We start from the raw sequence: 19,973 nt of genomic DNA, 5'->3' as shown, positions 1-19,973 counted from the left end.
CAGATGTCTGTTGCGATCTGCTGGCCTGCATTCAAACTACTGAAATCCCACCCAAACATTAACTGATCACGTTGGTCTCGTTTAAAACCTGACTATTTTTATATGGCTTGTATAGGTAATCATGCATGCATTTAAATCTTGTAATACTATTACTTCTGTTACTGTGGTTTAATTTCTAGGGCACCTGTTTTTGGAAGAGTATTAGATTCATGTTGCATCTGCTTCAACTGCAAGCTATTCTGTGTAAAAGTAATAAATCTTGTAATAAAAGGGACATGATGCCTGTGTGATAGCCTACCAGAAGGACTGATTAATAGCTACAACAGAAAGTAGAAAAACAGGAATTGTTCACCTCCAAATTATGAAGGACTTCTTTCATGACTCTTGAACAGGATGCTGTTTTTGGATAAAGACCGACATGTACTACGAAAGGATGAACGAGGATTCATACCCTAGAAACTGTATTAACTACATCTTACATGAGTCTTCGCGGACGTTGTTGTACATACCATGAAAGGTAAAACCTTTCATTTTAGATGCGGGCAATAAACAAATAACAAGGCAAAACAAAATGACTCAACATAGACACGGAGGCTGTGTTCTAAGTGTACTGTGTAAACAATTCAGATGTGTAGTTGGGATACGAATAAGTTACTTGTAACGTCAGGGAAAAAAAACAAAAATAAGCAGATAATTGTCCAGTTACCACGACTTTAATTTTGCCCACAAGTTGTGTTGCCCTAGCAACCGGAGTCTGACGTCATCCGTCCCGATGCGACCCTGCTGCTGTTTCTTTGATTGGAGGGAAACCCCGTGGATGAGCGGGAGAGATCATCAGCTGTGCTGCCGGGTATCAGGAGCAACATCGTCCAACGACACTCACAGGTTAGTCCGCATTTAACGGTGACGATCGATGGTATTTTCGATTGAAAACGTTTTGCGTTTGCTTCTTGTAGCGTGGGGAATGTTTTAATTCCATTTTGCGTCGGTGCATCCGAGTCTGTAGGAGGAAAGCAGTGAGGCGCTGCAGCTCTGTCATTGTTCGGCGCTTATCGTGCTGAATGGGAAGCGACACTTCGACACATCTATTCGTTTCCCACCTCATGTTCAGAACGCCGCGTCCAGGTTTACCGCCCCCGCGTTCGCTTTCATAAACGAAGCGACCCCAAATGAATGCTCATTTGCTCGTAGAACCATCAGCTCACGGTTTTTTTTTTCCGGGAAGCGGAAAAAGGGCGTTCACTTCGGACTAAGCTAAGCTAAGCTAACGCTGGGCTCCTTTCATCAACACGGAGTCCGCGGCGCTTTGATTGTTGCTTCGCTATCGACCTCCAGCGCTGTGAGCCCGGTACCACATTGCGCGGTGACTATATTGAAGTCAAAATCCTATAGGTAGGCCTGCGTCCCAGCCGCACACGGTACGAGCTCTATGTGCAGGTGTGTATGTGTGCGGGTGCTTGCGAGCGCGCGCACGCGTGACGTGAAACTGGGTGGCCGACATTCCTCTGAAGGGTGCAGGTGTCTGCTTGTTGGCAAATCTGAGTCACTCGTTTTTTAGATTTATTTTTGGGGGGGGAAACGCTGATCCTCGTCAGTTTCTGCGTTTGATCGAACAGCCGGTAAGTCGAGCTTTATATTGAATTATGTGTTTTATACGCACTGCAACAACACTGCAGCGATCCTGAGAGGGAGCGAGGACGTTGTAAAATGTCTAGTAGCCTACTTGAGAGAAAAATAAGTTAATTCTGTGGCTATGACTTCTTTTTTTTTTTTTAAAGGGATTTAACATCAGAAATGATTGAGTAGTCAATTGACCGCATGTGGGCTTGGATGAGTTCATTTGTGAAACGAAATTGCTAAACGTGCAATGGTTTCAGGCCGACCATTTCCTGCTTTTCTGGTCCATTCAGGGTGGTTAACAGAATATTCTGCGGTTTTTGCTAAGGGAGGAATAAAGCATTCAACTGGAAGATGTTGGTTAGAATAGCATGTCTAGGAAATCTAACGAAATTGTTTTACATTTCCCCCACCCAAATGGTTGATCTAGGAAACATAAAACTACATAATGCCACTTAAAAGAAAATTATTGTTGGCCAATCTATTGGAAAATTCTGTTTTCAATTTCGTTGCACTCCCATGGCCAAACTTTATGTCAAATGTTTATTCATCATGCTATTTTTGCTATTTTTGTCATTTTCTATCTAGAAATGAATCACTGTGGAGGAAGTCTTCATGTAAAACCTCAGTACACATTACATCTTTCTCCTGTGGTATTTCTAATGACTAGGATGCAAAGGCAATTTAGTCACATGTATCAATCTGTGCCAGACTGAGTGCAGATGAGCCAAACTGGTTGGAATCCAAAAACTAAACCTCACATACTCACTCTTACTATTGAGAAACAAATCCAAGTAATCATGGTTTGTGGCTTAAACTGTATGTATGTATATAGGTTAACGTGCATACTAAGAAAACGGGTATGTCTGATAAATCAGGTTTTGCGAGGAAAGGCTATGTGTATGCGCACTGTAGTCCTTCATCCAAGTTAAACTATTAAATCCCTCCCTTTTCCCCACCATGTTGCTCCCCTCTCTCTGCCTGTGTTCCCGCCCTCCCCCAACACTCTCCCCTCTGTCTTCCTAATCCGTCTCCTGTCCCCTCCTGTTTTGTCCTTTCCGACCCCCCCCTCCCCCCCTGTCCTTCCTTCCTCAGCCCACACAGGAGCCATGGCAGACAAGGAGGAGCAGATACAGAAGGCCCGACTGGCCGAGCAGGCCGAGCGCTATGATGACATGGCTGCGGCCATGAAGGCCGTCACTGAGGGGGAAGCGGTTCTTTCCAACGAGGAGCGCAACCTGCTCTCTGTTGCCTACAAGAATGTGGTGGGGGCTAGGAGGTCCTCATGGAGGGTTGTGTCCAGCATGCAGCTTAAGTCTGAAGACAGCGGGAAGACCGCACTGGCCAAGGCGTACAAAGAGAAGATTGAGTCCGAGCTGAGGGACATCTGCAAAGAAGTACTGGTAAGAAGCAGAGACAATGGAGGGGGAGGAAGTGGGGAGTAAACACTTAAGCAGAAAAGAGACATGAAGTGTTGTAAAGGAGATGGCTGTTTTCAAGTGGGAGCTAAAATAACACGACCTGACCTACTATTTGAGTAGGTCTAACTAAATAAATGAGAAAGATAATTGAATAATTTCCCTATATTTCAAAATTTACGCCACACCCTTCCGTTCTTCATGTATATCAGGTACATATTTTTCACAGCCTGAATGAATGATATGTATCCATTGTAATACTTTAAAAATAATATATATTTTTTATATGAATAAAGCAGCCCCAATACTCTTTTTTTAAACACACAGAAAAACACTGTCAATCACAAGAAATAAAAACACATTTTAAAGATTTCCCATGGATCAAGAAAAGGTTAAAGACATGACCGTGAAGGCGATTAGGAAATTAATTCGCTTGCCAGTGTCTCCACTGTTGGCCTTTTTTACAGCAACTTCACTGACTATTTTCTGAAGGCTTCTAAAAGGTGGTAAAGGGTGTTCCTGCTTGAGCAGTTCTGTCAAATGCCAACGCTAATACAGCCATCACTTGTAGGAGCTGCTCGACAAACATCTAATCCCCAAAGCTGAGCCTGCTGACAGCAAAGTATTCTACCTGAAGATGAAGGGAGACTACTTCCGCTACCTGGCTGAGGTTGCTTCTGACAGCGATAAGCAAGGTGGGTAAAACGGACCTTTTTATGGTTTTCTAACGATTCGTCATTTTGGATGTGTGAATATCTGCTCTCTCAATGCCTCTGGATACTACTATGTAATCCACTTATTGCACACGCATGTAATAGTTCCTGCTAGTGCAGTGTGATCTGGCATTGTTTCCATGGCGATGGGCGTTTGACCATCTATTAGACAAAGTGACGAATGTGTTCTGATTAACGGCCCTTAATATCCACCTAGAGGCAAGGCTCACTTCAGGTGTTTGTGCCCAGAATACTGACTCCCTTCCCATCCTTGATCAACAACCGCTAGCCAAAATGCAGGAGAGGACTGCTGCTGGGTTGTCATGGCAACAGGCACAGCACCAGGGTGTTGCCTGCAACGGGTTCCAGATGGCATATTTAGAGTTTCTTCAGTGTTTTTTTTTTTTCTGCTCAATTTTAGATTCTTTTGTGGGTAATACAGTGGCTGCTTTTCATTTGCACGTCTCTTACTTTCTGGTCTCTTTGTCCTGCCCATGGGATATGCGTGCAGAGGAGGCAACAAGCATTTAACAAAATTTGAAATCATTACCTCAGACACGCACTCATTTGGTTTAGAGACCTCCCTTCACTTTAACAGTCTGTATTGAACTTTCTACACATTATTTTGTGTGTTTCTTTTTTTCGGATAAAAATATGCTTCCTTATTCTTTGTATGTCCAGAAATCATCAACAACTCACAACAAGCATACCAGGATGCCCTGGAAATCAGCGCCAAAGAAATGCCACCCACGCATCCAATCCGCCTAGGCCTCGCTCTAAACTTCTCTGTCTTCTACTACGAGATTGTCAACTCGCCGGAAAAAGCTTGTCACCTGGCCAAGACGGTACAAACAGTTCTAATCACACCGCTAGTTTTTTTTTTTTTTTTTTTTTTTTGGTTAAGCTTTGATTATATTTTTTTGGATGCAATGATCGTACGGATGGCAGAAGTTACCTGGGTAAAGATCTAGTACACCATGCTTGTATCCATCCTGCCCGTCAATGTGTAGTGTAGCAGGTAGTTTTTATGGATGTGTCATGGCTCAACGGATTCTGTCTGCATTTGGGTGAATACGTTTTTTGTTTTTGTTTTTCCTTTGAAGGAAGAGTGCATTGCTGAATGAAGTGCATGGTTTCAATTCTGTTAACTGGGCATACGATAAAATACAACATACATAAAATTTATATATTAAAAGATTGGGCTATATCTTTCTCTTGTTTCCAGACAATGTGCTCAGCAGCAAAGCAATTTCAAGCTTTTTGTCTGGACTTTTCTTAATGTAAAGCTATTTCTTAAATCACACATGGACACAACATACTACATATTTCTCTGACGTTTTCATGTATAGTACAGTCGTTTTAGTTGGGGTACTTGACACTTTCTTTTTATCCCTTTGACAATCCTACCCCATTCTGCAACATATATTATCTGGGCAATGTCTCAAGACCCAATATTTAGGAATATAATTCGATTGTAATCGTGGCACCATGTTGTGGCTCATTTTCATGTCTGTCAATGTACAACCTGACGTGGAAACGGGTACGCTGTTCTTTCGGAAACACTGACGGCTATCTTTCTTTTCCAGGCCTTTGATGAGGCCATTTCCATGCTGGACACCCTCAACCATGAGTCGTACAAAGACAGCACCTTGATCATGCAACTGCTCCGTGACAATCTGACAGTAAGTGCTTTTGCTTCAAATCCCACAATGTCTGCTGTGTCTTATAATTTCTGTACTAGTTGAGTTTCACATTAGTCCTAGGGCTAAATATTTGAGATGCAAAGGTTTTCCCTTTGGTTCCTACCTTCAATCCCCACTGAAAGTGTTGTAGAACCCCCCCCCCCTTCTCTTTTCTAAGTCTGTTTTGTCGCCTTTTTAAGTGGAGCGTAATCTACATAGAAAGCTGCTAAAATTTCATAAATATCTCCTTCTGAAGTTATCTACATCGATCAAAGTCTGCTTCTTGCCTGTAAAACACGTAGGCTGACATAGCCGCTTGATTTCTTACCATGGAGCTGACGTTAAGGCTATTTGGGTTAGCGACCCAAATTCCCTTCCAGTGGGGATTGCCAGTTTGTGTGCGCTGATCCAAGTATCCTTTGCTTTGTCTCAGCTGTGGATGTCAGACGCCCAGGGTGAGGGAGAAGAGACGGAGCAGGAGCCAGAACCAGAACCACAACCGGAGCAGGAGCCGCCAGCTGAAGAGAAATGAACTTCGGGGAAAAAACAAAACAAACACACATTTTTTACCTCTCACCAGCCTAAGTTGTGTGTGTGGTTGTGTGCACAGATATGTATGTTTACACTCTACTCACAATGTGTAAAGTACAGTATGTGTGTGCGTGCAGATTCAAGTGTGTTTAATTGTATGAGCACCTCCACAGAAAAGAATGGAATACATCTGTTTTGTTTCTGTTTGTCAACCGGTGGATTTTTTTTTTTTCTTGTCCATGGTTTAGTGCAGATGAAATCCCTCCTTTTTTTTAGAGCCAAACCAGCCCCATGTTCTTTAACCTTATTCACTGTAGCAAACTGAACTCAAACAAAACAACCTCTAACTTTGATAATTTATACGTTTTTACTTGAGGTCAACAAAATTCCTCAAAGCACATAAACTGAGAAAAATTAAATAAAAACTTCATCACAATGGCAATGATAGTACGGATGGCAGAATTTACCTTGGTAAAGATCTATTACACATTGCTTGTAGCCATCCCTCACGTCAATGTCCAGTGTAGCAGGTAGTGTTTTTATGGATGGTACATGTGTCACGGCTCAGTGGGTTCTGTGTGCGTTTGGGTGAAGGACAGTTTCTTCTTGTTTTGTTTTCTTCCTTTGTATGAATGGTCACTTGTGGAAACTTGGCTTGATGGTTTGAGAGGATTACATTCCATTTAACTGACATCTTTTCACTCTAAGTGAACTTTGACTATAATTTCCTGCAATTTTCCACAACACATGACAAGGTATGGACAGCCTAAGATGAAGTGAACTATCTGATAAATGGCTCAATACTGTAACTTTTGATATTTGATCTTTTCAGCAGTGCAGCGCATACTTTTGCCATGTGCATTTGTGGCTTTCTACTCTTTTTTCTATTCAGGTGTTTTTGTATTTTCATTTTGTGTATTTTATTCCCCTTTGACTCCTGGAATGTATGTGGTTCTCATTAGTATGGTATGAGGGTTAGTCGTGCTTTGAAACTGGCAGGTTTTGCTTAGGATTTTAGCTTGAACTGTTTAGTTTACAGTAACATTTATCTTTCTTGAAAGTACATTGTGAAAAGAAACTAAAACATGCTAAATATAAACTGATTATCAAAGTAACTTGGTTGAGAGCTGTGTTATGACCATTTAGTCCCAGAGTAGTGCCAGTTTCTTCTAACTACAGTATCTTGATTTTAAAAGATGGGATGCAGGAATCAGAACACTTGAGTACGTTATTTGGTTATGTGCTTTTCATGTAAGTGGAATTAAAACATTAAAATCAAGTGTGCTTTGATCATTTAATGTGTTTGCTGTCTAAACATGTTGACGGACATTATTACAATGCTTTAACTCATGAGTAGCTGTGCCAGGCCTCTGTTGGGCACCAGCTCAGTCTACCAGTGGCCTATGTTGAAGACAAATGCTTCCCTGGCATTACCTCCCTTGGTTCTGGTAAATTTGAGAAATTTAAAACAAGCAAATGCCTTGTAAAATGCTAAGTTTCTGTCAAGGAAGCCAGCTTTTCTCAGACTACACTGCCACCTGCCGATGTGGATGGTTCAGAAGGACTGTTTTGCTGCATTTAAATGTAATTTGATCTCTACACAAACTTAATGATTAGTCCAGCTGGGACTGAGACTAGATTTGACTTGTGGACAAGTCAACCTCACAGAAGGGATGGGGCTACACAAAACATCTTGATATATTTGCATAATCAAACTATAGTCTTCACACGGACTGGTCATAAGCACGCTATTGTAAACCCATTTAAGTCAATCACATAAAATCAATAAAGTTGAGCCATCTGTTTCGCACTGATCAATGGCCTTAAAGATAAACATCTCTTGAATGCAGTGATATAAAGTTTTACTCAGACTGCAACTGATAAGGCCCCTAGCAGTTACACCCCAAAGTTAATACTTGTTTGTCGTAAGAGGTTTTGTATGTAATGAATTCCTGCATATATTTGCTAAATGGCCGTGCCACACGAGGAGCATTGTGGGTTGTGTGCAGTAAAACCACATGCTTGGCGCATGACAAGCCCGTGACATTCCGACTACTGGCAGCGGGGATCTATCGTGAGCCCTGCCGAAGAATTCACGTCGTCCCCACATAGTGTGACCAAACAATCGACGACTCTCAATTTTTAAGTCTTTAAGAATACGTTTGTGCATGATTTCATCATCAATGCGTACAGATGAGGACAACGCCCCTTTGTGGGCTTTTTTTTTTTAAATTACACTGAAGGATGATTGGTCGATTTGGGTGACGCGCCCTCTGGTATATATACGTCAACTTCCTCTTCCGTGCTACCCTCTACCCCGGCTATTAGTGCTGTGTGAGTGCGTGTGTGCTCCTGAGCTCGCTCGGCACACGTTCTATAAAAAAAATTAAAAAAATAAAAAAAAACCTCAAAACATTAAAAAAACAAAAAATCTTTTTTTCTTTTTGTAACAACGGTGAAGCTGGAGTAACGTTGGACATTCCAGGACTGGACGGGAACGTGTAGCTGCCTAACAAATCCTACGGCATTTTTTTTTTTCAGTCGACGTGTTACTGGTTCAGAACCGAAGCTAAGTACCGTTCCTTTTATCGTTGTCACTGTGTTAATCCCATTAGAAGTCGGCGTTTTGCCATTTTAACCTATATATTTTCTACAATTTTACCCGGAACGGTCCCAACTGACAAGCCAACGGTTGTTTAAACGTTCACCATCAGCATTCTGCCCCCTAACTGGCGTGACGCTACTGGCCGCGAGAGCACCAAGCATTCGCACTGTCGCCGAAAACTTTTTTTTCGCTCGGAAAATTAGCCCGCCGACTTCTTAACTAGCCTCCGCGGTCAAACGAAAATGAATCCCAGCGCTCCCAGTTACCCCATGGCTTCCCTGTACGTCGGGGATCTGCATCAAGATGTGACCGAGGCCATGCTGTACGAGAAATTCAGCCCAGCCGGAGCCATCCTATCGATTCGGGTGTGCAGGGACATGATCACCCGGCGTTCCCTTGGGTACGCTTATGTCAACTTCCAACAGCCAGCGGACGGTAGGTCACTTATCAATGTAGCTAGCCACTACAATGTTATTTTATTTTATCTGGTTTAAACAACTGTCTGTGACAAGTGAAAAGCTAGCCTCTTTCTGCTACACGTGACTACGGCCGACATGTTGTCGGTAGGGTCTCCTGAGTTGAACCTCGCAGCAGTGGCGTAGCAGTAAAGCGCCGCGCCCGCCCTCCCCGCCCTGGTAATGTAGCAGTGGATTGCTACCGGCCAGCTGAATTCTCAATGCCTCTTTATCTCTGTTCTGTCAGGAACAACACCCCAACTGTTCTCCCCGCAGAGCTGACACAACATTTTGATTTAATCTCCCCTCTAAAATGCCGGTCAATCAGCTTCGCGGGGATCTGAACACGCATCTTTATTAGATTTAAAAAAGAAAAAATAATAGCGTCCATATTTGTAAAAATGTTAGGACATGTCAGCCCTGCATACATCACAAGTCAAATATCTATGCTAAACATGTGCCACATTCCCTTATTAAGAACAGATTTTATAAGTTTTTTTTTAATTTTCTTGGATTTAAATTAAAATACATTCACAGCCACAAAACCATGATGGTGAAACTTGAGCAGCTATTTTTCAGTTTCCATCAACTTTTTAAACACTGTCAAGAGCATTTGTCATAACCAGCACTTTGAGGATTCAGAAGTAGTAAATGATGTACCCCCTGTTCTTGGCCTTTCCCTCAGCTGAGCGTGCACTGGACACCATGAACTTTGATGTGATCAAGGGGCGGCCTGTGCGCATCATGTGGTCGCAGCGTGATCCATCCCTGAGAAAAAGTGGTGTGGGGAACATCTTCATTAAGAATCTTGACAAGTCCATCGACAACAAGGCTCTGTATGACACCTTCTCTGCGTTTGGCAACATCCTGTCGTGCAAGGTAAAAGACTATTCTCTCACTCTGCCTTAACCCGCACTGATGAGTTATATTTTATTAACAGTTTACACACACACAACTGTTTTATATTATTTTACTAAAAGATTCCCAGTCGTAATAACACGACCGTCAAATTACGATGTGCATGCCGGTATAAATAGGAATTAGATCATTAAAAAGTAATTCCTCCTCTATATAGTGAATTTCATTTTTATTTTTAAATTAGTTACAATGCTGCAGATCTTACTCAATCTCCCTTCTTAATATTGGTCAACATACGTTTCTCACGTGCTCATAACCTTGCTGGACAAGCCACACACTAATAGCTCCAATAACGGCTTGCTTCTGCCATTTAACTGTGCCACAACTGTTACTATTCACGCCACTTCAACAGTGCCTTTAAACCGTTATCTATGTGGAATTAACCCGTGGAAGTTGATCAATAGTCAAGGCCGTTGTTTGTTTTCTTCTGGCGACATGACGAATCAGGGAAGGACACATCATGGTTACTAAGACCCAATCAAGCCATTGAGGCGGTCCAGAATTCAGAGTGCAAGCAGCATTGGCATGTGTGGGCCAATTATGTCTTCTGGTAGTTTGAACTAGAGACATATTCCTCATGGGACATTATCCCCCAAACAGTTTTTTTTATTGCTGCTTAATATTAGAAATTTTAACTGTACATCTAATTTCTTCCAGGCAGCCCTATTGCTATTTCCTAGTAGTATATTCATTGGAAATAATGGATGGCAATAGGAGGAAGGGTTTTAACAGTCCCAACTCGAGGAGCATCGCAATAGAAAGTCTTTCAGAAAGGCAACAAATGACAGTTCGGGTTCAATGGACTGCATGTGTGTGGTTTCAAAGAAGCATGTGTTTCTTTCTCTAAGGTGGTTTGTGACGAGAATGGCTCTAAAGGCTACGGCTTTGTGCATTTTGAGACTCAAGAGGCTGCAGAACGAGCCATTGAGAAAATGAATGGCATGCTACTCAATGACCGAAAAGTGTAAGTGAATGTTTTAATTTGTTTTAAACTAATATGGGAAATTGGAATGAGTTTTTGGTCAATTAATACTACACATGTTCTGAAGGTTGTACAATAATGCTTGAGCACATCTGAATTTTCTGAAAAGATGACAGATTTGTGGTAAATGGAGACTGGTTATAAATGTGTGTAATAACAGCCCGTGATGAACTTAACTTATAATTGGCATAGTAATGTCTAATAAAAATGTGCGAAATGTCCATTCCTATGCAGATTCGTGGGTCGCTTCAAATCTCGCAAAGAACGCGAGGCTGAGCTGGGTGCCCGAGCTAAAGAGTTCACAAACGTCTATGTCAAAAACTTTGGTGAAGACATGGATGAAGAGAAGCTGAGGGATGTCTTCAGTAAATATGGTCCGTCTGGGTGTCCCAATATCTCTAAAATGACATCATATGCAATTAAATCTGCAATAAAACGCTACTGGGTAAAATATAGCTTCTTACGTTAATGTCTCTTTTTAGGAAACGCAATGAGTATCCGCGTCATGTCGGATGACGGCGGGAAGTCTCGAGGTTTTGGGTTTGTCAGCTTTGAAAGGCATGAGGACGCCCAGAAGGTAAGAGGCGTACCAACCGTCCACAGATGTCCAGCCCTCAGTCTTCTGAGCTGACTGTTGTTTCATTTGCTTCAGGCGGTGGATGACCTGAACGGAAAAGAGTTCAATGGTAAGCTCATCTATGTCGGCCGTGCCCAGAAGAAGGTGGAGCGGCAGACTGAGCTCAAGCGCAAGTTTGAGCAAATGAAACAAGACCGCATGACTCGCTACCAGGTCTGTTTTCCCGCTTTTGAATCCACTGCAACGTCTCCTGTCAGAGGGATAGTTTCTTCAGTGCGGTTGAAAGAATGCAGCTTTGTCAAATTCGGTGCTCCCTCCTTCGTAGGCTGCACTGGCCAAAATGGCTGCAACAGTGACTCTGTAGTTCATGGGCCCCACTTTTCTTCACCGTGATCTCTGGGGATAAATATGTTTTACAGACAAATACGTAAAATAATTAGTGCTTATTTTATCCATTGACTTATTTTGAACTAACATCTTGTTTCCAACACACAATAAATCGCTAAAGTTAACATTAGTTTTCTTATTTTCAGGGTGTCAACTTGTACGTGAAGAACCTTGATGATGGGATTGACGATGAACGTCTGCGAAAGGAATTCACGCCATTCGGCACCATAACCAGTGCCAAGGTGGGACATTAGCTCTTCAGGTTTTGTAATTGACACATGGCTTAACAACGGCTTTCATTTACTGGTATCCATATTTGTTCATTGGTTGTGTTTGACTGTCTCGCTCTCAGGTCATGATGGAGGGCGGGCGCAGCAAAGGTTTTGGTTTTGTCTGCTTCTCGTCACCGGAGGAGGCCACAAAAGCTGTGACGGAAATGAACGGCCGCATTGTGGCGACCAAGCCACTGTACGTGGCCCTGGCCCAGCGGAAAGAGGAGCGCCAAGCCCACCTGACCAACCAGTACATGCAGCGCATGGCCAGTGTGCGGGCTGTGCCAAACCCAGTCATCAATCCCTACCAACCAGCCCCGCCCTCTGGCTATTTCATGGCAGCCATACCTCAGGCCCAAAACCGTGCGGCTTACTACCAAGCTGCTGGGCAGATGGCCCAGCTCCGCCCGAGTCCCCGCTGGGCTACCCAAGGTGTCAGGCCACAACGTGAGTATCTTCAAGCTCACAGTCAATCGTTGTGTGCATTTACTGTCATCCTAAAGCACACCAGTCGTTTGTACACAAAATGCAACAATGTTTTTGTGTGTTCAGATTTCCAGAACATGCCAGGTGCAATGCGTCCCTCCGCTCCGCGCCCTCAGAGCTTCGGCGCAATGCGGCCGCCCTCCCAGGTTCCCCGCATGATGTCCGCCCAGCGTGTCGGTGAGTCACCTCCACTTGGATAAATAGTGAAATACATGTCAATTTGTAGCCTTGCTACTTTTGCTTACTTTTGTGTTTGTTTCTGTCCCCCTGTTCTTGAACCAGGTCAGAGCATGGGCCCGCGACCGGCCGCCACCGCTGCGGTAGCTCCTGTGCGTGGAGTCCCTCAGTACAAATATGCCGCTGGAGTCCGCAATCCTCAGCAGCACATGCCTACTCAGCCCCAAGTCCCCATGCAGCAGGTAGCGATGTCTTTACTAGCCTAACTGCTACTGACATAACATTCTCATTTTGAGGAAGATATCTGTGATTGTAGTTTACATTTTTGTAGTACTCCTAATTTCATGTCCTTTTTTTGGGCACAGCCTGCTGTCCATGTTCAGGGACAAGAGCCTCTGACGGCCTCCATGCTGGCAGCTGCTCCACCACAGGAACAGAAGCAGATGCTGGGTAAGTTTAAGTAACACCCCACACACACACACACACACACACACACACACCTCATCTTCTGTAGCATACCATGTATTGACAGAGGGTTGTCTCAGTAACCCTCCCTTGTTGAGAGATAATTTCATTTTGTTTTAAACTCTTTTGTCACTCCTCTAGGTGAACGCCTCTTCCCACTGATCCAGAACATGCACCCAAGTCTGACAGGGAAGATCACTGGCATGTTGCTGGAAATTGACAACTCCGAGCTACTCCACATGCTGGAGTCCCCAGAGTCTCTCCGCTCAAAGGTAAGAACTTGTGTTTAGTAATCTTGACAAGTTTCCTTCCCTGGTACTTGACATTACAAGGAGTTTAAAGACTTCACTTTCTAATAGTCTCTTAAAAAGTCTTCCAGGAAACATTTACACAAAAGGAAGTGAGTTAACGCTCTAGTATGCTGCTTCACTAGCTACTCCTTTTTAATATGCAGGAAAGGTGACTCTTGTGGCAACATAGCTCTTGAAATTGATGTTGTGGTGGTGCCAACATCCAAACCATTTTATCGTTGCAGGTGGATGAGGCCGTGGCTGTGCTTCAAGCCCACCAAGCAAAGGAAACTGCCCAGAAGACTGTGACAAACTCGGCTGGTGTCCAGAGTGTCTGATCCAGCGGTAAGGCTGCTTTAACAAGGGATTACCTACACATCTCTCGACACCACTGCTAGCAACATGAACGGTGCAAACAAAGGCAGCAGTGCCGACAAGGCTGCCAAATGTTAACCCAAGAGGGAACTTTTAAGGGCGGCTGCAGTGTTTCCACCACGACACTGGATCGGGATGGTGTAAGCGCAGTGCAGAGCAACTGTTAGCCAGCTTGCATACACACCCAGTTTTTGGATCGGCAAAGAGGGGAGGAGTCAAATAACTTTGCTGTGTTTTGAGCTTAATAATGAAAAGCAAAGAACTGTTGGACATAGATTTCTTTTCAGAAAATATATAAACGTATTCTGAAATACTTTTCTTTTCTAACAATAAGAACAGCCTTATTAGCGCTGGGCAGCCCTGCCTCCTTACAGTTGTGTACAGTGAGTGCACTCTTATTGCGCCCTATTTTAATGACTTATCGATACAAATATTATCCATAATTGTATTTTTAATGTACGTTAACTTTTATAGTATGACGTACCCTGCATCGTTGATTCAGCGGATCTTTACTTTAAAAGGAACATCAGCAGTAAAAATGTATTTCACGCTATGATGACACTATCAAAAGCAAAATACAGTGATCAGAACCGTGAAGGGTGATCCGTTACAGCAGTAGCAATATCATGTGTTTTTTTTTTTTTCACAGGAGTGGGGAACCTGGGTTCCAGCTTCACCGATGGATTTTAACATTGAAAAAGATAAAAATTCATGAAAACAAAGTAAAAATAAGTCAAATGATATATAATTAAAAAAAATACCAACGGAAACGAGTCTCCAGCCAGGCCTCTAATGAGCAGAAACACCAGGCCTTGTTTGCTGAGTTAAAGAAAAAATAAACAAAAAAAAAGAGGAAAAAATTAAAATGAAAAAACTACTTTTATGAGAGGTTTTAGAGAATTATCTTCAAAGATTGAAAGCATTCCTTTCCTGCCTTTATTCCCGTTGTTTGAATGTTTAGGTTCCTGCAGCCTGTTATTGTGTAATTTCCCTTGACCGTTGCTTGCTTCAATAAAACTTATAAAGGTATCAGTTTGCTTTTTGTGAAATTACAATACGCCTGCTCCTATGACTCGTAAGAGGTTCAAGACCAGTTAGCACAATAAATCAAATGAAGTCCCCAAAGAAACAAACACCCACTATACAAAAATGAAATGATACACAGTGAAGTTATTTCATGTTTTTATTGTGCTCTTGGACACAGATGATGGTGTCAGCAACCACTGAAACGTCTCAGGCCAGCTATTTGCTGCAAGACGGTGTTTATTGGGCAAGGGCCAAGGTCTGCTTTGAGAGCTTGTCGAAGACGGCCTCCATCTGCTTCTGGAAGCTATCGATCTGTGGCTGAAGCTGAGCCTGCACGTTGGCAGTCAGGGGCCTGATCTGCTCCTCGACGTTGGTGGCAGCGCTCCTCAGCTGCTCCTGAATCTGAGCGACCAGCGGCTGCAGCTGGGTCTTCTTGTCCTCGATGAAGGCCCTGTGTGGTACAACATGATTAACTTGTCTGTGACCGACCATGTTCTTTATTGCACGGTTTGCTGAAAGAGAAGGCCCATTGTTTTCTTTGACAGCTAACTCGTACTTTTACTACCAGGATAAAAAAAATTATTGCTCCATTTTCTTTTCTGGTTAATTTAGTTGTAAAGTCATCCCTATGTTATTACTGACAACCATTTAACGGGGGTGAAATAAGTATTTAAGTTCTCATCTTGAATGTGTCAACGTGTCCGGAGTTTGCTGTACTCACTGAGCCTGGTTGGCCAAGTCCTGGCTGTGGATGATCTCAGTCATGTCCGCAATCAACTTGGTCTTCATTTCCTCAAAGTACTGACTGAGCCTTTCAAGATCGGAGGCATCTTGTGCAAAGCCTCCTGTAGGTTTCCAAAGATTAAAAACAGTCAATTAAATTGTATTATGTTTTTCACACATTAAATCAAAAATACTCTGACATTCTGTTATTTGTAGAAGATAAAGAGGTGAAGTTCATACCTTGTGCCAGAGCAAGCACAACAATGGTTGCAATGAGGGAGTATTTCATGATTGCTGGAGGAGACCTGCTAAAGGAAACATTTATGGTTGGTAATATTTACTGATGTTACAATACTGCATGTTGCTCTCATTTTTGCTCTGTTTCCATATAATCGTAGCTGTCCTGACTGAAAGGCGCCATCCTGTTTTAGCGCATTGTGTTGGATTTAACCCTTGCTGTGTCATCTGTTATTGCTTTGAATGAAAAGCATAAAACTTCAGCACAACTGTTGTGACTTATGAATTAGATATTTTCTAGTGTATAGATTATATTTTAAATCTGAATGTGTATATAATATACACACACTAATGTGTAGCATTGCTATGGGGCTTTGTGTTAAAAATCTCAATGCGGATGATGAAACAAATTAAGAAAAATAATTTTTGTGTTCACAAACTATGAATAAGAACATTCAAATAACAATACAAATAGACCAAAATTATTGGGCCGGCATTTAAACTGAAAGTAAAAAATTGAAGAGCTTGACATGTTAAACATTGAGAAACATCAACTATCATCCAACGGCAGTTTCCTGATTCCATCTATAATTCTTTAATTTAGGAATAATTTTTACTCTTACATTTCATGAAAGCTAATGGAATTTAAACCCATAGAAAAATAGCTTTAGACTCACTTGTACTGCAGGAGAAGTTGGACCTGATGGTGCTTTCCTCTCGGAGTCCAACGCGTCTTATAGTTCCGCACGGTGATGCAACCGTGACGCGGGAATTTGATAGGACGGGAAAAAAAGAAACCTTGCATTGTTTGTGCTTGTAGAAAAATCACAACATTGACCCTCGATGACTCAAGCTGCCACCTGGAAACACTAAACCAAAGTCCACCAGTTCTTCTGCTGACTTTCCAACATAAGTGTACATCTTATCTTATTGATTAAATAAATAGCTTAATCATCTGTAACAGCATCGGCGGTATGATAGTGAGGCCAGAACCTTTGTAAATGACACATGAGCTTCAACAGTCGAACGTAGAAATCACAGAAGGTCTTGTTTAATTATTGCTTTACATCACATTTTGCTGTACTGTTGTGGTTGTAAAATACTTACTAAATACTATAATTCAATAATTTGGTTTAAATAATTATTTGGGATATTTTGCTTTAATGTTAAGCACCCTGTAAATTGATTAAGAAGTATAAAATCTATGATTCCTATGACTTCTTGGGCCTGGTTGCAAGGACATAACAACATTAAAATAACCCCAAAAAGCGTTCTAGATATACACATCATCTATTACTATTGTGAGGACTAAGACCTTCAGTGCCTGCAACAACAATAGAATCTGGGTTATTACAACATTCAGGGAGCGTTGTTCCTGTACAACCAAGCCAGAAACACACTGACAAAAGAGATCACAGCAGGAAAACAGACCCAGTGCCAGCGGAGAGACCACCCCGCCAAAATGTAGGGAGTCAACTGGCTGAGGATTTGAATGTGTTCCACTGCAGGTTTGAGGAGCCCACTTTCACCCCCCGCCCCCCAACACGCTCTGACATCAAACAAACCACCGACCCTAATCGAAAAGATCACATCAAGCACCTACACCATCTGCACCAGATGTGTGAACTCCCCCCTCTTCTGTTCTCCCTCAACACCAACGACTGCCCCTCAGGAAACACATCTGTTAAACTCCTGAAGTTCGCAGACAATGCGACAGTCTCGCGGGTCTGCGTACGGACAGGAAGTTGAACAAATCTCCCAGGACCTAAAGTAGGCCTCAAAAATGCGCACCATCACGAAAAAAGGCCACGCAGAGGATGTCATTCAAGGTTCCTCAGGAACCGCTTTATTGAGGTCTACTCCGCCATCATCCGGTCTGCTCGCTGCATGTCCATCACTGGTTTGGATCGGCCCCCAAACAGGACAGGAACCCAGTGCAGCAGAGAAAACCCTTGGTGGCAGCCTGCTCTCCCAACCAGGTCGCTTACACATCTCCAGTGCCGGGAAACGGGCAGGAAACATCACCGTGGATCCTGGACACAACCACATCCAACTCCTCCGCTGCGGTAGAGGAGCATAAGCCAAAATCACCAGAATGGCTTCTTTCCACTGGCTGCTCTGACCAACAATCAGTCATCCTGTTTCGTCCATTTCGATGTCATTGTTTTTTTACGTTCACGTATACTTTTATACATCGTAGATACATGTTAATAATTATCTCTCTTACATACCTACGTGTATGTAGGTTGAGCGAAACAGAGAAAAAAAGGGTCGGATTGTAAATTGTTAGCCATGCCTTGCTGTGTATTTCTAAGAATGGTCGACATCAGACCCTGCGAGTGTTAGTTGGTTTCTGTCCTAATTGTTGAATGGATTGATACAAAATGTTGCGCGCACAATCATGGCTCCCACATTACGAATCCTGACGACTCTAATGACCTCTTCAGTTGTCATCCATAACACCACCACTATGTGTTGTAGCTATAGGATAGCATCAGCATGTCAGCATGCTGTTATTAGCATTTAGCTCAGCATGTAGCAACAGGACTGTTGATTATAGAGTGAGAGTTTACTCTCATGTTTTAGAGTATATAAAAACATTTCCTTCATTTAATGGACCACAGGGTTGAAAACTGTTCTCTAAAAAGAAAAGAAATTTTAAAAAAAGCAACAAGAATCAATGTGGTCATCAAAAAAGAATCAAAAAATGTCTTAGCTTTCTTTCTGGAAGAAGTGTGAGACCTGTACATGTGGATTTAACCCCTCTACCTTTAGTTTATATCCAACACAGTGTTCCAGTCTATCTTTATGGCTGTTGTAAAGTGATTAACACTCAGCCCCACTCCTCCTCAGTCAGTCATAAACAATTCTAATCAGGGGGGAAATGGGAATAGAGGGGAAATATGTGAGCTTAACATAAACAAGCTGTTTAATAAAACTTGAACTAGAATCCCGTGACTCTCTTTTCATCCAGTGGGAATTACCTTCACTGGAGTTTTAAAAGCTTCGATCAAAACCAGATGTGGGAATGTATTCTCTCTCTGTGCTAAGTCTGCTCAGCGCGGCCCTGGTCTGTCCTGGAAACAGCTTGGATGGTTTATGTCTCTCGAACCCACCTTCCAAATGAAAACAAAAACGAGCTTGTATGCGACGCATGCAAGGAAGAGACGGACCTGACTGAACAAAGAGAAATAAAGAAATTGGATTGGATTTGTGTCATTACAATACATTTTTATTTTTTATTTACTTTTAGAAAATGTTGGTTATTGAACTCACTGTCTCAACTGAGTGTTTCTCGATTATTTTGTAAGAATGTATCATACAGCAAAACTCATCAAAGAATTTTTATCTGCAAAGTAAAACTTTCAAACACCAGCCATGTCCCCTAAAAAATACATGAATCTAGATGTAAAGGAACATAAGAACAGTGATAGAATACATGCACCCAGCCTTTACTGAAGTACAAATATCTTACAATATCTTAATGTAAAAAAAACCTTCAGTAAAAGGCGATGGTGGCACATGGAGTAGTGTGATGCGCTGGGAGCTGCATGGTTGGTGGTTTGAATCCCGGCTGCCCCATGTGCCATGTCAAAGTGTCCCTGAGCAAGACACCTAACCCCTAATTGCTCCCCAGGCAAAATGTAACGTATGGGTTATAATGCAATGTAAGTCGCTTTGGGTAAAAGCATCAGCTAAATGACATGTAATGTAAAAGTTAAAGTTGAAGCACCTTGATAAGTAAAAGTACAGATTCACCACATTGAAATGGCCCTCATGACTTTTATGTCAGGATTATATTGCACCTGATGTATCAGCGTATGAGCTGATGGGGGATCAATCGAGCTTGAACTACTTCAATAAAAGGTCAACAAGTATTTAGTCCGGTAGTTCCCAACCTAGAGGTCAGGGCCTCCTTCAAAGGTTCACCCGATAAATGTAATAGTTTGTGAGATCATTAATGAAGCTGGTAACCACTATGTGGTGCAACACCAATTTGTTTTCCCTTCTTGGAAACTTGGCTCTTTTGAGAATTA

At 42.4% G+C, this 19,973-nt stretch overlaps 3 protein-coding genes and 1 non-coding gene across 10 annotated transcripts in view; 3 read left to right on the top strand and 1 right to left on the bottom strand.

Annotated features, from left to right (window-relative positions):
- The first annotated feature begins 760 nt into the window (after positions 1 to 760).
- Positions 761 to 7,240, top strand: LOC119219141 (14-3-3 protein zeta/delta-like). Of its 2 annotated transcripts, none has more exons than XM_037474062.2 (6): positions 761 to 885; positions 2,713 to 3,020; positions 3,607 to 3,730; positions 4,430 to 4,593; positions 5,335 to 5,430; positions 5,864 to 7,240. In XM_037474062.2, exons 2-6 carry the CDS (start codon positions 2,727 to 2,729, stop codon positions 5,960 to 5,962), a joined length of 777 nt encoding a protein of 258 aa, XP_037329959.1. In that variant the 5' UTR covers positions 761 to 885; positions 2,713 to 2,726; the 3' UTR covers positions 5,963 to 7,240. The 2 variants fall into 2 exon arrangements, with proteins under 2 accessions (XP_037329959.1, XP_037329960.1); XM_037474063.2 differs by lacking the exon at positions 761 to 885 and adding an exon at positions 1,462 to 1,619.
- A 1,014-nt stretch (positions 7,241 to 8,254) lies between these two features.
- LOC119219704 (polyadenylate-binding protein 1A-like) lies at positions 8,255 to 14,979 on the top strand. Its single transcript, XM_037475068.2, has 14 exons — positions 8,255 to 9,001; positions 9,707 to 9,900; positions 10,788 to 10,903; positions 11,156 to 11,295; positions 11,404 to 11,498; positions 11,574 to 11,711; positions 12,032 to 12,127; positions 12,238 to 12,604; positions 12,710 to 12,820; positions 12,926 to 13,062; positions 13,186 to 13,270; positions 13,427 to 13,557; positions 13,821 to 13,920; positions 14,600 to 14,979. Exons 1-13 carry the CDS (start codon positions 8,809 to 8,811, stop codon positions 13,911 to 13,913), a joined length of 1,896 nt encoding a protein of 631 aa, XP_037330965.2. The 5' UTR covers positions 8,255 to 8,808; the 3' UTR covers positions 13,914 to 13,920; positions 14,600 to 14,979.
- On the top strand, positions 11,787 to 11,923 carry LOC119219772 (small nucleolar RNA SNORA5). Its single transcript, XR_005120531.2, has one exon. It is a non-coding gene; the product is annotated as a small nucleolar RNA SNORA5 (small nucleolar RNA).
- A 141-nt stretch (positions 14,980 to 15,120) lies between the features above and the next one.
- The window catches only part of LOC119219708 (type-4 ice-structuring protein LS-12-like), a 56,355-nt gene continuing 51,502 nt past the window's right edge, over positions 15,121 to 19,973 (bottom strand). For 3 of the 6 annotated variants that reach the window (XM_062558506.1, XM_062558505.1, XM_062558503.1), the window contains exons 2-4: positions 15,940 to 16,007; positions 15,698 to 15,821; positions 15,121 to 15,427 (exon numbers count right to left, since the gene is read on the bottom strand). In XM_062558506.1, coding sequence (XP_062414490.1) covers positions 15,214 to 15,427; positions 15,698 to 15,821; positions 15,940 to 15,988 — 387 coding nt within the window. In that variant the 5' untranslated portion in view covers positions 15,989 to 16,007 and the 3' untranslated portion in view covers positions 15,121 to 15,213. Of the gene's footprint in view, positions 15,428 to 15,697; positions 15,822 to 15,939; positions 16,008 to 16,613; positions 16,630 to 18,762; positions 18,768 to 19,973 lie in introns of those variants that run through there. The other 3 variants (XM_062558504.1, XM_037475071.2, XM_037475072.2) reach the window with 3 other exon arrangements.

Source organism: Pungitius pungitius, chromosome 17, assembly GCF_949316345.1.
Source record: "Pungitius pungitius chromosome 17, fPunPun2.1, whole genome shotgun sequence".
Classification (NCBI taxonomy): domain Eukaryota; kingdom Metazoa; phylum Chordata; class Actinopteri; order Perciformes; family Gasterosteidae; genus Pungitius; species Pungitius pungitius.
The sequence above is the reverse complement of the archived record's forward strand: the minus strand, read 5'-3'. Positions and strand labels throughout refer to the sequence as shown.

Bases quoted from the DNA above. Each gene is read 5' to 3' on its own strand.
- LOC119219704 (XM_037475068.2), top strand. From the start codon at position 8,809: ATGAATCCCAGCGCTCCCAGTTACCCCATGGCTTCCCTGTACGTCGGG. The intron at 10,904-11,155 runs GTAAGTGAATGT...ATTCCTATGCAG, and splicing joins CTACTCAATGACCGAAAAGT to ATTCGTGGGTCGCTTCAAAT. The intron at 12,605-12,709 runs GTGAGTATCTTC...TTGTGTGTTCAG, and splicing joins CCAAGGTGTCAGGCCACAAC to ATTTCCAGAACATGCCAGGT.
- LOC119219141 (XM_037474062.2), top strand. From the start codon at position 2,727: ATGGCAGACAAGGAGGAGCAGATACAGAAGGCCCGACTGGCCGAGCAG. The intron at 3,731-4,429 runs GTGGGTAAAACG...TTGTATGTCCAG, and splicing joins TTCTGACAGCGATAAGCAAG to AAATCATCAACAACTCACAA. The intron at 4,594-5,334 runs GTACAAACAGTT...TTTCTTTTCCAG, and splicing joins CTTGTCACCTGGCCAAGACG to GCCTTTGATGAGGCCATTTC.